Genomic DNA, 16,571 nt, shown 5'->3' with positions numbered 1-16,571 from the left:
GAGGAAATGTAAAATGGGATGGCTAACTTTTATCAACATTCAGGAATCGTACTTACAAAAAACGTGACATCACAGTAGAGAAGAAACACAGGTCTAATGAGATAACAACAAAAATTGAAAAAAAATAGGCCTAATGTTTTTTTCAAGAAGTGAGCATGAAATTGGTAAAGTTTTAATTTATGAACTGGAAAGTCTTAAGCGCTTAGGTGGTAAGCACATCAAGATTGATAAATATAGTTTTGATGGTTGTGACATGGATGAAATCAATAAACGTTATTACAATAACAATAACAAATCAAGTATGCAATCAAATCAAAATCACTTATTCAAATTTTTCTTTTACCCTAACTCGCTTGTTTAGATGTTCTCTATAACAAAGGACATTAATTTAATGTTTTGTAGAAAATTAATTTAAATAAATACCACTTGATAATTTTAATTTATGTATCTTGGTCACAATATACTAGGTATGAAATAACATATATCAAAACATTTAATATGAAATTAGGTGCATTTCAATTTTTTTTCAAATAGGCCTAGTAATAACAACACACTTAAATAAAACCATTTAACTCTGTAAGTGAACCTGAACCACTAAGCACTATGGGTTATTCAACCCAGCAAATTTTGTTTTGTTGTGAAGTATAAATTTCAAAAAGTCTGCTCGCATGATCAACCATTTTCAGCTCCCTAGTTGGCATGAATTCGCTTTTGAGTTGAACATTAAATATATAGTCAGCAAAATGCCTAAGACTTTAAATCCACAGTTTTAGTGGTTTCAAATGTTACCCTAATCATCAAGTACAAACCTGGTCGTAGCCCATGTTCTCCATGAACGGTGTCTGGGGAGCATCTGTGACAGGTGGGTCAGGGTGGGGGTTTACAGAGGGGTTTAGACTCTGTTCCAGCAGCGAACTCACCTGCCGAAAAACAATCAATTACCAAGGGTCTGCAGGTCAGTAAATGACAGAACATAACAATTTGCCTGACATTTTTGAAGATGGTGTCATTATGTCTCTGTGACCGTCGAAAATGTTAACAACTTTTTTGGCTGTGATTACAATAAATTATGACAATCAATCTATTATTTTCTTTCTTGAGAATGCTGTGTTCAATTCATGCCCTTGTGTTAAATAGAATAATGAACAAGAATGAGGAGTAACTCCCACAGGGTGTCCAGCGTCCCATCAAATAAAATTCAAGGACAATTCTAGGTTCAAAATTCAAAATTTAAAGAAGAAAACTTGTGGTTCAAAATAAGCTTAACTTTCTTCTTTTTACACCTAAATACCCTTCGGCGAATTACGTGATAATTTGATGATAATTAAATAATTGAATTCCCGCGATCGGGCAACATCCTTGATGAGTTCCCGCAACCGCAGCAACATCCATGAGTATTTCATGCGATAATGTCAACATTCGTGATGATTTCCCACGGTCGTATTAACATCTAGTATGGTTAACCGAAATCATGGCAACATCCATGATGAATTCCCACATTTGTGGCAACATCCGTGATGTTTTCCAACAATCACGGCAACATCCACGATGATTTCCTGCAAATGAGGCAAGGTCAGTGATGATTTCCTGCGATCACAATAACATCTGTGATTATTTTTAGGGGTGTGCGAGTACTCGAATCTTCGAGCTTTTCATTATTCGGCTCGGCTCGAGGCATTTTGAAAAAGCTTGAAGTTCGAGCCAAGCTTTTAATACTAAGTCAAATTAAAAAAAAAAACACTTAATTTGGGTTGTAATTGAAAACAATGTTATCACAATTCTACGTTGTTCATGCATTCGAGGTTTGATAAGCACGAACCTCAGCTCAGTCAAGACGCAATGATTATCGATCGTAATTTTGAGGAGATAGGAAAGAGACAAACTACTACCTATCGCTCTGTCTTTCTAAGCCTTGTGTGGGAGGGGAGATTATACCAACAAACGAACAAACTATTTCAGGAATTCTATTTTGGGACGGATGAAAGATACGGAAGAAACAAAAAGTGGTCACGTGTGCAAATGTAGTGGGCGACACAATAAGGCTGTAAACGAGTATCGTCTGCCGTTGTTCCTTGTTTGTTTACTTTTTCAGATTCCTTATCAAACGCCCCTATCTGAAACCCTCTCTCTAACAATGTACTGATTAAACAGATTGTGGTTGACGACTTTTCTACTTATAAGTTCCCTGCGGTTATTTTAGTTCAATCAATCCCATAACCTTTCTAATGTTTATCAAAATAATTAATTAATCTGTTTTGTATTTTATTTCCTTTAAACCAACCCCCCCTATTTACCATCTATATTTTATAGAATAAAATGTTTGTTTATAAAGTTTGACTGGCCACACAATTTTGTACCTACCTATTTTATTTTGTATAAAGTAACAGTTACTTTAATGATTATATAAATATATCAATATGTGGTGCGTGCTGTAATGAATGCTTTTTATTATCAAAATTAGTAATGAATTATTAATTTTTGATAATACATGGATCATTGAATAACATAATGTCAAGTAGTTTCTTATTTTGTAACTTGCAAATAATAATAATTGATAGTTAATTCTGGAAAATGAAAAATAGTGAACGCAGCATTCATAAACCTGTTGTCAAAACATTGTCAAAACCTTCATTGCGATCGCGGTAATGTCCCTTATTAGTGATAGTTTCCTGCAATCGTGATTTTGAACTACGCAAAACAAGGGAAATCGGTAATTTCAGGCAGATTTTTATTCAATTATTCAAACATCATCAAAATTTACGTACAATTTCCATTTCCGGTTTCTACGTTGGCTGGACACCCACAACTTAACTTAGTTCTGATGTGCCATAAAAAAATAAAACCTGACATTTTGAAAACAAATAGGATTAAGTTTAAGACCCGTAAAATTTATAATCTTCTTTACTACAAAATCTACTATCAAGAAAACTTTAGGATAACATACTTTATTATGTTTAACTGGTTAGTATTAAAAACACCGAAAAAGTAGTTACTAAAACTTTTTGTATTTTGGTATTATCCGGAGGCCACCCTTATACAGTGCGCTGCAGTGGTTATGTTAGGTTGGGTTATCGTAAATATGTTTGTAAGACTTTCATTGTTTTGTTATGAATCGAACGATACCAGATGAGTCATACTTTTGCACGCAAAATCTCCTCCAAGTAGGCCAAGGTCAGGTCGTTGACCGCAGCCATAGCCGTCTCTAGTATAAGTCCGCAGCCTTCGATGTGGCATTGTCCCCATCCCCACCCTGGTCCAACTCCGCGTATTGCCGCCAGCGTTAAAACGTGCAACATTTCGCCAAAGCAGTTTTGGCGAAATGTTGCCAATGTGTGTGTGTGTGTTGCTGAAAAGTGGAGCTTATTGACGTTGAAAGCTATGAAAATATAACCAGTTAGTATGAAATGCCGCTTACAATGTTTCAGAGTGTATTACAAAATAATATTTAATACATGTTTATATAAAAGTTTATTTACCACTTAATTCCAACCCAAACGTAAGTCAATTAAAGTATGTTCTTTCCAATTATGTAGTTATTTTTGGTCTCGGGTAAAATAAATCCTTCTAAAATAAGTGGCCTCCGGATAAGTACAAAATTTTGTTCACTAATATTATACTATAGGCCAACATTTACAGTTGGCTGTATCCCTCTGTCCGGTTCCAAAAATCATTAACAAATTACTCTGCCCCATAGAGATGTCTACTTTGGCATGCAGATGTTGATGGTTACACTATGTGAGGACCACTAGTGCCACATCCACGTCCACTTAACTCCCTGACTCACCTGTTCCAGATGTGGAATACTGGTGTCCAATGGGAAGGGAGTTTGAGGGGCAGGAGTGGGGGGAGCGACAGACATCGGAGGTTCAACAGACATAGGTGCCACACTCATGGGTCCCGAGGGTCCTACTGACATAGGACCGGAGGGACTCATGAGGCTGGGCGGACCGACGGACATCGGACCATTAGTCATGACTGATAGAGGTCCATGGTCCATGGGTGGAACTGACATGGGAGGACTTACGTGCGGAGGGGCAGGGGTGTGGGGTTCAGGTGCAGGAGTGGAGGGAGGGTAAGCAGGAGCCAACTCCTCGTGGTGATCAGGCAGCTGCTGTTGTACGGACTGAGGCGGTTCAACCACCTGAAACATAGTTAATTGTTCATTGTCATACAACTTTGCAAGGAATGTACTGGTAGTAAGTTAATATAAGTTAGAAAACACAAGAAACTGCATTCATAGTCCTATTAACAATAAATGTTAACAACAAATTGAATTTACAATGCTAATTAGAGGTTTGGTTGGAGATTGTTTTTCTAAATGTGATTTTCAAATCTGAGATAGAAAAAAGTTATTTGCATCAAGAGACAAACACTGAGACATGGGCTTGCCATATAAGTTATTTGCATCAAGATACAAACACTGAGACATGGCCTTGCCAAATAAATTCTTTGCATCAAGATACAAACACCGAGACATTGCCTTGCAATATAAATTTTTTGATATTAATATTTGCGCTACAGCTTTGTGTTAATAAAAAAAAATCGGAAAAAAATTGGTCTTGTACAGGGATACAGACAGCTTTGTGTTAGTAAAAAAATCGGGGAGAAATCGGTCTTGTACATGGATACAGACAGCTTTGTGTTAGTAAAAAATCAGGAAAAAATCGGATCCATCAAAACAGGATTTTGCCCAAGATCCGGAATTTTTTGGATCCGATCGGGTGCTGGTTCTAGCTCGGATCCGGCGGATCCGGTAGTCCGATACCCGGATCCGACCATCACTAATTTATACATTTTCACATTAGTTCCCTGCTGATTCTCGATTAAGATAGTAGATCACTGATTCTTTTGACTTCAAAAGTTATATTAATTTTTAGTATTTACGTGTGGTGAAGTCTTTATTTAGGCCTACTATTATTTACTGTCGTTTATATTACTGTAATTACTTTTCTTAAAAATTAGTTGTGCAAAAAAGTCAAAATAGTTATTTATGGAGTTATTTTAGCGTAGTGAATGATGAAAGAAACATGCTCGTTGTGACATGTGTGGTCAATTATTTAGTTATAAGTTGACCGTGTCAAATCTTAAGCAATATCTTGATAAACAACATTCTATAGTCTATACAGTATATTTGCCAGCAATTGCTGGTAATTAATAATAAGACTTGAAAATAAGTGTATAATGATAATGATATCTATACATTTACATACAGTGTGTAAATTTAGAAATATTCTGTTTGTGGCGTTTATTGTTAACAAAGGTTTTGTAATTTTTTTACATTAAACATATTTTTTAACCCCCCTAACAGGGTAAGGGGCGACTTATTTTTTTCAAATAGCAACCCCTATTGAGTTACCCCTCATTTTGAAGGATTTTTAAAAGAAACACAATGACGAAATCCCTAGTTTGATATCTCACACCTAGCCAAAATGGCAGGTATTCCAAAATTGTATTTACTGTTTGTGAAAAAGCACCAATTTCACAAATATGGAAACAAATCTGTATTTTTAAAACCGAAATAAATAGAAATATTCTGTTTGTTGAATTGTTTTTTAACATAAGTTACGCAATTGTTTACATCAACAATATTTTTCAACCCCTTTAACAGGGTAGGGGGTGGGGGTGATTTATTCTTTTAAATAACAACCCCTATTGAGTGACCCCTAATTTTTAAGGGTTTGTCAAAAGAAATACAATGACGCAAACCCGAGGAAGATATTTCATCCTTAGCCTAAATGGTGGGTATTCCAAAATTTGATTCATGTGAAAAAGCACCCATTTTGGAATAGCTGCCATTTTGGCTAGGGGTGAGATATTCACATTGGGTTTGCGTGATTGTGTTTATTTTAACAAGCTCTTCAAAATGAGGGGTCACTCAATAGGGGTTGCTATTTGAAAAAATAAGTCACCCCCTACCCTGTTAGGGGGGTTTGGTGTAAACAATTGCGGAACCTTACTTATGAATCAAAGCTACAAACAGAATATTTCTATCAATTTTGGTTTTAAAAATACAGTTTTGTTTAAAGACTTAATTTACACATTGTATATTAAATTATTGTCATTATTTTTACTTAGACTAGGGGTTTTCAACCATTAGGATGTTAGATATTACAATAATAATTATATTTTATTAATTTCCGTTGCAATGGCTAAAATACCTATTAAAAAGATTAAGTTAAGCAAATACCTAATTTATTTACAGATTCTTCATACTTTAACTACATTTGAAACCTTACAACACTATGAAATAACAAACAAGACTATGTTTAATAACGTCCAAAACAAAATAAAAAACCATTGCTGGGACGCAAAGGTTTTTGACAATGGACCTTGGACAACGAATTCTCAGCAACGTTTCTGAAATAACAGGATGCGGTAACCTGTTAATGGCGGGTGAAAAAAATTGCCGTTGCTGGGAAACAACGATAACTTACATCTCTAGTTTCGACTTAAATTGGCTAGTAAGAGTTATTTGTTGCTGCAAATATTAATTTGTTCATTACTTGACAAACTTAAAAAAACACTCGGTTACCCTAAAAAACTTTATTGAAGGACACAAAGACATTTGGTAAAAAAAAAAACAAAAACGGTTTTACCCCTTTTAACAGTTTTTACCTCATAGGAACAATGAAATCAGAATCGAGAATTGAAAAGCGATTTCAAAGAATCGGGATCAGAATCAGAATAAAAAAATTTCTGGAATTGACCCATTACTACTTACAATATATATAATTTGTTAAACTGGAGTACTTTACCTCTTCTGGCTCGAGTTGTTTCCTCTTGCGGCCTCTTCTTCCTTTCTCCTGTGGTTGGTCCTGGGCCTCATCCTGTCCTGGAATGTGTTCCAGAGGCATCTGATTCTCTCCCTCAGCTCCTCCATAGTCCTCGTTGGGCACAGCTCGGCTCGTCAAGTGCCGTTGGTAGTTCTAGAAAAAAAAAAAAACATGTTTCTTTAGATTGGTTTAGAAGAATTTTAATTTAGCTATTTTGCTATAATTTCTACTTTACTTCAGCAGTGAAGTTAACACAAGAAATTATGATTATTGAGCACAATTCGTAAGAGAAGATATTAAGAAGTGCTTGTTCTTGAAGGAATAGTAGTAGTCAATGATTTTCTTAAGTTAACCAATAGTTTTTATTTTAAGTTAGGGGTACTGTAGACCTTAGCTTGTGATATTTTGTATCTAGTCTAATTAGTAGAAAGATGAATATGTATTAGGGATGGACGGGTCCCAAAATTTCGGGAATTTTTCGGGAAAAAAATATTCCCGATTATCGGGACGGGATTACATTTGATTCGGGAATTTTTCGGGACGGGATTTGGTCCGATCGCCGGCGATTTTGCCGCTTCCCGAGTGCCGATGACGCCGCTATTGCGAACGATAGGTCCACGAACGCAGGAGACGAAGTCGTTTCTACGATTGCACCGTGACCGCGGAGTCATAACGACGATCGCACCGTGACCGCAATTATTGGACCGACGATCGCGCCGTGACCGCGGAGTCATAACGACGATCACGCCATGACTGCGGAGTCATAACGACGATCGCGCCGTGACCGCAATTATTGGACCGACGATCGTGCTGTGACCGCGGAGTCATAACGACGATTGCGCCGTGACCGTGAGTCATACCAACGACCACGACGTGACCGCGGAGTCATACCGACGATCACGCCATGACCGTGAGTCATACCGACGATCATGCCGTGACCGCGAGTCATACCGACAATCACGCCGCAACCGCGGAGTCATACTGACGATCGCGCCGTGACCGCGAGTCATACCGACGATCACGCCGTGACCGCGAGTCATACCGACGATCGCGCCGTGACCACGAGTCATACCGACGATCACGACGTGTCCGCGGAGTCATACCGACGATCGCGCCGTGACCGTGAGTCATACCGACGATCGCGCCATGACTGTGAGTCATACCGACGATCACACCTTGACCGTGAGTCATACCGACAATCGCGCCGTGATCGCGAGTCATACCGACGATCATGCCGTGACCGCGAGTCATACTGACAATCACGCCACAACCGCGAAGTCATACTGACGATCGCGCCATGACTGTGAGTCATACCGACGATCACGCCGCAACCGCGGAGTCATACTGACGATCGCGCTGTGACCACGAGTCATACCGACGATCGCGCCGTGACCGCGAGTCATACTGACGATTGCGCCGCGACCGCGAGTCATACCGACGAATACGCCGTGACCGCGAGTCATACCGACGAATACGCTGTGACCGCGAGTCATACCGACGATCACGACGTGACCGCGGAGTCATACCGACGATCGCGCCGTGAGTCATACCGACGATCGCACCATGACTGTGAGTCATACCGACAATCACCCCGTGACCGCCGTCATTTTGACGATAGCACCGTGACCGCGAGTCATTTCGACCGCGAGTCACAAGTTTCTACAGGTACCTGTAAATTGTTACCCATTTTTTGGTTTTTATAGATCAGTGCCACAAACGGTAAAGATACGGTAAAGATTGATTTTGTATGCCTTTTTTGGTAACTGCAATACTCAAGACTTTCTTTTTATGCACAGAAAAAAATCCCGTCCCGTCCCGAAAATTGGGAAGGAAATAAAAATCTCGTCCCGTCCCGTCCCGAACTAAAAATTCAATCCCGTCCATCCCTAATATGTATTATTACCGACTCAGTTTTTCTTCTTGGGAAAACTAGTTTATTTTTTGTAAGCCAACAAAGAGTTTATACCAACGTTATGTCATGTTACTCTTAAAAGATTTTAAACCAGTTTATTCAAATTAATGTCAGATAAATGCTGCTACAAGATTAGGGACTTTTTCAATTAGCTATTAGTATTTCAAATCAATAGCTGTAATGGTTGCACCATAAGTAGTTGTAGGGGAGAAAGTGTGTACATATAGATTACAGCTCTTAATTAATTAGTGCTGTAAATATGCCAAATGTATAGTTATGTTTCATTACTGACTTGACGCAATTCATGTATACAAATGTACTGTTTGAATAAAGGATTTTTTTATTTGTATTTATGTGTAAATTTATGTCTCCATTTAGCTTTCACCGCAGCCAAGCAAAGCTAGTTCAAATCTGATTTTAGTGAGTTCATTCACTACTATCATTGACTATTGGATACTGACGATATAGACGTCCCATCTATATCGACTAGCTAAAGCCAACTTTTTGTTAAAAAAGCACGTAGTTGTGTGAGTCAGTCACAGAATGTGCTAGTGACTAAAACTCTATTTTCTACCGTATTGTTTGTTGCTAGCCGCGTTTATGGGTCATAACAGTTGCTATAGCTCACAATAAGTCGTTCCATTAGTTTGAATTGGTAAAAAATATTGTGTATTTGACAGAAATCAGTCATTTAGATCAGCGCAACCTGTCGGTGGCTCACATCAACTACGACGATCATGTTTAAAAAACTGGCTACAAATGTAACATGGGGATGAAATGACTAGTTGTATTAATAGTCAAAGCTACTATTCATGCCTACCCCTAATAGCTCCTGTCACACGATGCTTAGTGACCAGCATCGTGTGACTGATTCTCCAACGGCTAGAAACACTCCCATAAGCTGGTACCTGTAGCTGCTGGAGGGTTTAAACAGTTTGATAAATTGTAGCGCTTGAAGAGTCACTAGCGGGTCACGTGACCACCCCGCTGTGATCTCTGCACTATTCCAGCTCTGTTTGACTGGAGCAAAGAGTATCGTGCTAGTTCTCGCAATTAGAACAAATTTAAATTAAATTAATAATATAAATTAACCGAGAACAAATTTACAACTTCATATTAGAAAATTTATTTTTATGTATTGTCATTTTATAGTTGTAACGATTGCTACATCTCACATATATAGCCTAAACTAAATGTTTATTTTTGCCCTGCACTTTTTTACCAAATGTTTGATATAGGGAATAAGCTATATTATAGTACAGGTCGTACTATAAAGTAAATAAGTCGGATAAAGTAAATCCGTCCTGGACTCAGGAGGGATTTACTTTATCGTTTTGAAGTCCCCTTGTTGAATCTGTTCAAATTCATATGTACTAGTATATATGTGTCCGTTAGTGGGATAACTCGTGTAAAAACTATCAGATTTTAATGAAATTTGGTACAAGTGTAGACCTGAGTTTATTCAAATGAGTTCACAAAACAGCATGATCGGACTATGAGAATGGGGGTTTGTGGCGGGTTTAATGGGGTAAAAATGAGTGTTACCCATTTTTTACCATAAAAACATTAAACTTTGCAATTTCTTTCTGGACTATTTTGTACAGCTTGGAATAAAATAATTTAGTATATTGATGTGTAGTTAACTACACACACAGTGCCAATCACAACAACAGACTTGTAACGCTCTGGTTCTTCAGCTCCATCTGACAGAATTTAAAAGGGTACTAATGTTTTTGATTATTAATATAGTAGTAGCCCTAATCACGATCATACTTAATATATATATATATTCGCCAATGTTACATTATTCAAATAATAAGTCAATTTAGTTCAGTCGAATCAAACTCATACTTTAATGATAAACAGAAAAACTAATACAAACAAAACAAATGCAAAATAACAGGTGATCTCACATACACAAATGGTCTTAAGTCAGTACATCAGTTAAACACATCAATATATGAATTTGAGCGGATGGTGTTTTTGGCCTCTGGGGTCCTCAAAACGAAAAAGTAAATCGGCCCCGGGTCTAGGTGTTACCATGAGACCTACGGTAATAGCTTATTCCCTATATGGGAAATTCGCTAAAAACGTGATTTATACTAGTACCATTTACTATACAAACTTTGTATTATATTTATATATTCAATGATTGTACCATGTGGCCAATCTGGCAACATTGTCCTGGATCTGACAAATTGGCGGCAAGTGATAAGCCTCTATCATTCAACTAGTGTTCTACTAGTTGTTGTTAGTTGTATAGTAATTCGTTGTGAAATGCAAAGGCTTTCGATTACATAACTAGTATTACGAATGTGAGCTATTGAACTTGGAATTAATTAATTAGCTGACTTCAGAGTATTCCAAATAAACTAAGTGTTACTCTTTACAACCTTCAACGACAATCGAGTTTTGTACCATAATTAACCTTACTTTTCAGAATCGGTATCGAGTACAATAAAGCAAAGTATCGGCGATACTTCGATACCACTGGTATCGAAGGTATCAAGGAATCAAGAATCGGAATCGGCCCATCTCTAGATAAGACTATTACAGTGATTGTGAGCTAACCTTGAACAGCGCTCGAGCTGGAATATTGCGGCCAGGAAGGGCAAACAGTTTCTCCACTCCCCCTGTCTCCTTCCAGTGCATGAGTCGTTTGGTGGGTGGCGCAAGGTCGAGTGTAGTCACAATGTCACTAGTGTCGCTCAACTGAGCTTTCATCTCCTCTCCTGAGATATTCTTCACTTCATCCACAATCAGCTTACGCTTGCGCTTTGTCTTGGTGAATCCTGTAAATTAGGATTGAACAAGATGAAGAAAGTTAACTTACATTTGTCAACTTTCAAGTATGATAACAAAATTAAATACCCCCGCCGCAGCAAACCTGCCGACTAAGCGAATTTCCATTTTGCCTGAATTGATTTTCAATTCAATATATTTAATTAACATTAGGTGTTACTAGGCTTTATGAGTAACTAGGCTTGCTGCTACAGGGAGGGTAAAAAAAGTGTGTTTTTTAGTAAAATATTAATAACTGAGTATAAAATAAATAAATTTACCAAGTTTGATCAAAATATATTAATAAACAAGCAAACTACAACTAACATGGGAATTTTAAAATAAATATTTTTTTTATTTTCTCCGTAACCAATTAATTGTACAAAAACACTTTGATATAGGCCTACTAAATTATTTGTTTTTAAGCTCTTTAAAAAGGTCTGGAGAGAAATTGGGAAATTTTTGTTTAGAGGGTTAAAAATTAGAAAAACCAATTTTTACCCTATAAAACCCCGTTCCCATGGTCCGATCATGATGGTTTGTAAACTCATCCTAGTTTATCCCGCTTTACACCTTCAAACCAAATTTCATCAAAATCGGACAAATATTACTCAAGTTATTGTGTTCACGGACACATACATGTATATATTCTATAAAAGAGGAACTATGTGTGTACCTTATGGACTCCAAACATTACTCCTGGGGACATCAAAATGAAAAAGTAAATTGGTCCCGGGCCTAGGTCTTACCATGCCACCTACGGTAATAGCTACTTCCCTGTAGGGAAATTCGCTAAAATTGTGAGTCACAAGAGAACACAGTAAACCATAGACATTTTACAAAACCTTCATGGATGACTATCTATAATGTTTATGTTAAAATGTTTTCATCAAAAAGTGTTAAATAAATCGTAACAAACACTTTAGTTGCTTCATTGCCATATTCTCATTACTTTAAGTCTGAGGAACAGCCTTCCTCTTTAACCGAAATTTTGGTTACCCAAAACAATCTCCCACCTTCATTTCGAAAGAAAGGTTCTACTATAACATAGAGAACATAGTGATAGAGAACATAGAGAACATATGATAGAGAACTAAGTTAAAGTGTTTTGAGAGGACAGCAGGCTAATCTTTAAAAGTGCATCCCTGGTAAAAGAAACGCACAAATTTACACTAAGCGCACAAAAATTAGAATATTAAAAAAAAATAGAATTGTTAATAGTTTTAACCAAGAAAGGTTTGAGAAAGCCTTTCTTTCTTGAGAATTCTTAGTAACCATAAAATATTCTAATTTTTCTATATACTTAGTGTAAAGTTAAGCATTTCTTGCGCCCTAAAGGACTCTTTCCCAAGCCTGCTATCCTTAAAACATCTTTTTTTATGTACTTTTATACGAGTCAATCAGTACAACTCTTAACCATAACTCTTCAAAATTAGTCAAATTTGTTATTAACATTTCCAAACATCATTCATTTTAAACAAAATTGGAAGCCATATTCTAACTGCTAAAATACTAAGCTCTTTCACATAATAATATGTCACCTCAAGTGTTACCTTTGAAAGCAGATGCATCGACTGGAGCCAGCGCAAAGCTCTCTTCGTCATTTTGCACCAGAGTGGTCTGGTCTGCAGGTGGTGTGGGGGGTTTGTCATCGTCTGGGTGCTCTGAGGGCACGGGTGTGGGTGCCGGGGTGGGTCGGTGTGACATGTGTGAGATGTGAGATATATGCGACACATGAGATACGTATGAGCGAGCGGGTGAGGGTGGCACCATGGGCACAGCAATGTCTCGCATCGGAGACACGGCGCGAGAACCTTCATCAGAGCTGGAAAAAGATGGCTAACTTAGATTTAAAATACATTTTACAGAAGTCATGTGGAAGTAAGAAAATAAGAATAAGAAAAGAGATATTAGGATTGATATATAATAACAGAAAACCCTTTATTTCGTGTCCCCAAGACTTGGGACTAACAGTCAACTGAATAACAATAACAGAAATTCACTATAAATTGCTACTTAGTTTGGAAAATTACAGTGGTTTTGGAAAGGAATGCAATATAAGTGCGAGTTACGAATGTTTTATTCAAGGTATATATTAGGGATGTGTCGAATCCGAAAACTAAGAAAAGATTTAGATTCAAAATTCAATTAACAAGATTAAAAAAAAAACCAAAAAGAAAATTATAATATTTAATTTTAGATTATAATATATAAATAAATAGAATTATAAGGCATACTGTGACATTGCATACTAACCATAGAGGTTGTTGAAGTCATAATAAACAGTACTGTGACATTGCCATTTTATGAACAGAGTATACTATTGATTAACAAATTTAAAATTAACAAGTGTACCTACAAAAACCATAAATAACCAATAATGAATATTTGCCATCCAAATAAAGTAAACCGACCGACGGTTTGATTTATTTTAATAGGTTAAAAGATGTAACCGAATAGTCTTCTATTATTTTGCTGTGTGTCAAAAGTAATTACGTAACTTTCATTGCAAAGAGTAGTCGTTTATGGTTAGTGTAGCATTTATTTCTAAATGGTTCCTATTCCATTCTTGCTTTTTAAATTACCATAAGCCTATTTGTAATTATTTTTGGGACTCGAGATTCAAAGATTCGAGATTCAATTTTTTAGGATTCGGATTCGAGATTCAAAATTCCTGGATTTGGCCATCACTAATATATATATATATATATGCAAACAAAATTAAGAATTTGAATTTGTATATTGTTATAAAACTGCAGAAAGAAAGAATTTTAGTTGAGACGATAGTAAAGATTGATGAATAATAAGGAGCTAGTCTTGTGTAATATTATATAACCCATTATAAACCTCTACATCAATTTAAGTCTATAACATCCGACAGAGAACTATTTTCATCACCAAACATAGACTCTGTTAAATTTGATGTTGGAGTTGATCATTAGTCATATTATAGAAAACTAAATCCTTGGACTATCCTTAGACACTGAAGATGGCCAAGGTATGTTTGAACTTTATAATCTTTATATTATATATTTTGATTTCCTTAATCAAATGGCAAGAATGTTTAGAGACTGTGTAAATGCACTGTACAATTTTTTATTCCATAATTCTTACATTATAGTGAACAAGGTGTTCGGCCTACATTAAAATATTAATTAACTTTTAACTTATGGTAAAATTATCTGCAAATGATCAAGCCAAGAACACTTTGAGAGCCCTAGTTACAGCAGATATTGGATAATAAATCAATACCTGTGACCGCCGATGCTAGGAGGTCCCCCAAAGTGATCGTCGTCGTCATCACTGTCAGGCGGGGGAACTCCGTCCAAGCCTCCATCAACCCCCGACTGCCGAATCACGGAGTTAGACTCCACGGGTGGAACGTCTCCCATTGGGGCATCGTCAAACAACCCTCCTTCAAACAAGCCCCCAGCTACAAACAACACACAAAGTAACTATGAAAACTAGTAAAATCAAATTTGTAACCAAATGTTTATAGGTGTTAAGATGTTTTATTATTGTTTAACTTTTGTTGTCCTTATGTAAATTACTGATTTCAGTCGGAAAAACCAACTTCTTTCTTAGCTAAACTGAAAAACATGAAAATTATAAATTAATTTTGCAAACAAATGGTGCACTTGCCACCCCTTGTTATCTCACACCGTTACATCCTAGGCCGTAATCTCTAGTCCAATTTTTTGACACATTACTCCAGACTAGGCATAGAAGGTTGCAGAATTATCACTTAATTAAAACCCATTGGTGATTGGCCGTATTTGAACCTGGGAACCCCAAGACAACAAAATATCTGTTTTCTTTAGAACTTGGAAAAAAATATGAATCCTATACCAGAATAACATTTTTGACTAACCTATGATATCCTGACCCAAATTTCCACCAAAACCGTCATCCCTTATAGGAGCTTCAATGTCAAGAGCTGATCGGGCCATCAGGCTGTTCGATGTTGATGGCTGAGGTTCTTTCTCTTTATCCAATCCTTCGACACCATCACTGAAGAGGAGGTTGGACTGGAACAAAATAGCTGGTTTAGATAAAGCCTTTCACTTAAGTAGGCTGATAGTTAAGGTTATGAGAAATCAGGTGAAAGCAATTACTTAGGCCCAGCTGCCAAAACTAGATACGTAAAAATAAAACATTTTAGTGGTAGGCCTATGATGTAAAACTAAAAACTTCAGATGTAGGCCTCAAGTTTCGACCCAACAACACAGACTAATACAGAAAAAGCTCAGTAACTATTATGTAAAGTTCTCTGGGCTAGGCCTATTAATTACCATACCTGATCCAAAGCCTGGGCCAGCCCCTGATGATGCATCAAGTCCGGAGGATCAGTGCCAAATCCAATGTCTCCGAAACCTTCCTCTGTGGTGACCAAGGCGATGTTCCCATAGTCTTCTCGCATTGTGATTTCCTCGGCTCTAGACTGGTTCAGGCTGAACTGGGCCTCAATGTCTACGTCACTGCAGAATAAACATATGTTTAAATTCTTTGATCATGTTTATGTAAAAAGGTAGAACAGTGGATCTCGATCAACCACCATTTCTCCGTTATCCATCACCTCAAAGACGTGTATTTACTGTATGGTTTTGTCATTCCAAAGATGTAAATAATATCCTGTATAAATAACAGCATGAATGTATTAATAAAGAGGTACAGTAGATCTCCAATTACCCGAATTCCAAATATCCAAATCACCAATTAGGCCTATCCTAGCTGTTTACAGAAATAATTTAAGGATTTAAAACCACAGTAATAAGAATCATTATTAAAAAGGCAGAAGCTGTAATTGTGGCAAAAATCCAAAACCTGTCTCGTGGTCGAATAGACATCATCCTCTACCGCGGTCACAGAAACATCTTCATAGTTTTTCACGATTGCGGCAAATTGTTAAATCAAATGTTAATTGTTAATATCAAACGGCTGTGTAGACACCATCATCTCCCACGATCTCGGAAAATCATAATCGTACTCCGCAATTGCAGCGAAAGCGTAAATTTTCCCTCCGATCGTAAATAGTAAAAGCTCGGCATGAATTGGCCTATTTTGTTTAAAAGACTCTGAATTTCGGGAAAATCTAATATTCCGAA

The 16,571-nt window shown here is 37.0% G+C and overlaps 1 protein-coding gene across 1 annotated transcript in view; it reads right to left on the bottom strand.

Annotated features, from left to right (window-relative positions):
* The window catches only part of LOC128988546 (double-strand-break repair protein rad21 homolog), a 31,551-nt gene that overhangs the window by 13,879 nt on the left and 1,101 nt on the right, over window positions 1–16,571 (bottom strand). Inside the window, exons 2-9 of the mRNA XM_054409931.1 lie at window positions 15,764–15,970; window positions 15,338–15,494; window positions 14,719–14,899; window positions 13,020–13,291; window positions 11,257–11,477; window positions 6,756–6,926; window positions 3,785–4,141; window positions 810–920 (exon numbers count right to left, since the gene is read on the bottom strand). Of these exons, the coding sequence (XP_054265906.1) occupies window positions 810–920; window positions 3,785–4,141; window positions 6,756–6,926; window positions 11,257–11,477; window positions 13,020–13,291; window positions 14,719–14,899; window positions 15,338–15,494; window positions 15,764–15,970 (1,677 nt within the window). The remainder of the gene's footprint in view (window positions 1–809; window positions 921–3,784; window positions 4,142–6,755; window positions 6,927–11,256; window positions 11,478–13,019; window positions 13,292–14,718; window positions 14,900–15,337; window positions 15,495–15,763; window positions 15,971–16,571) is intronic.

The sequence above is a fragment of the Macrosteles quadrilineatus genome, unplaced genomic scaffold, assembly GCF_028750875.1.
Source record: "Macrosteles quadrilineatus isolate MER2022 unplaced genomic scaffold, UCM_ALF_1.0 Scaffold_3__2_contigs__length_128488019, whole genome shotgun sequence".
NCBI classification, from domain to species: Eukaryota; Metazoa; Arthropoda; class Insecta; order Hemiptera; family Cicadellidae; genus Macrosteles; species Macrosteles quadrilineatus.
Note: the sequence above shows the minus strand (reverse complement) of the source record. Positions and strands in the feature narration are given on the sequence as shown.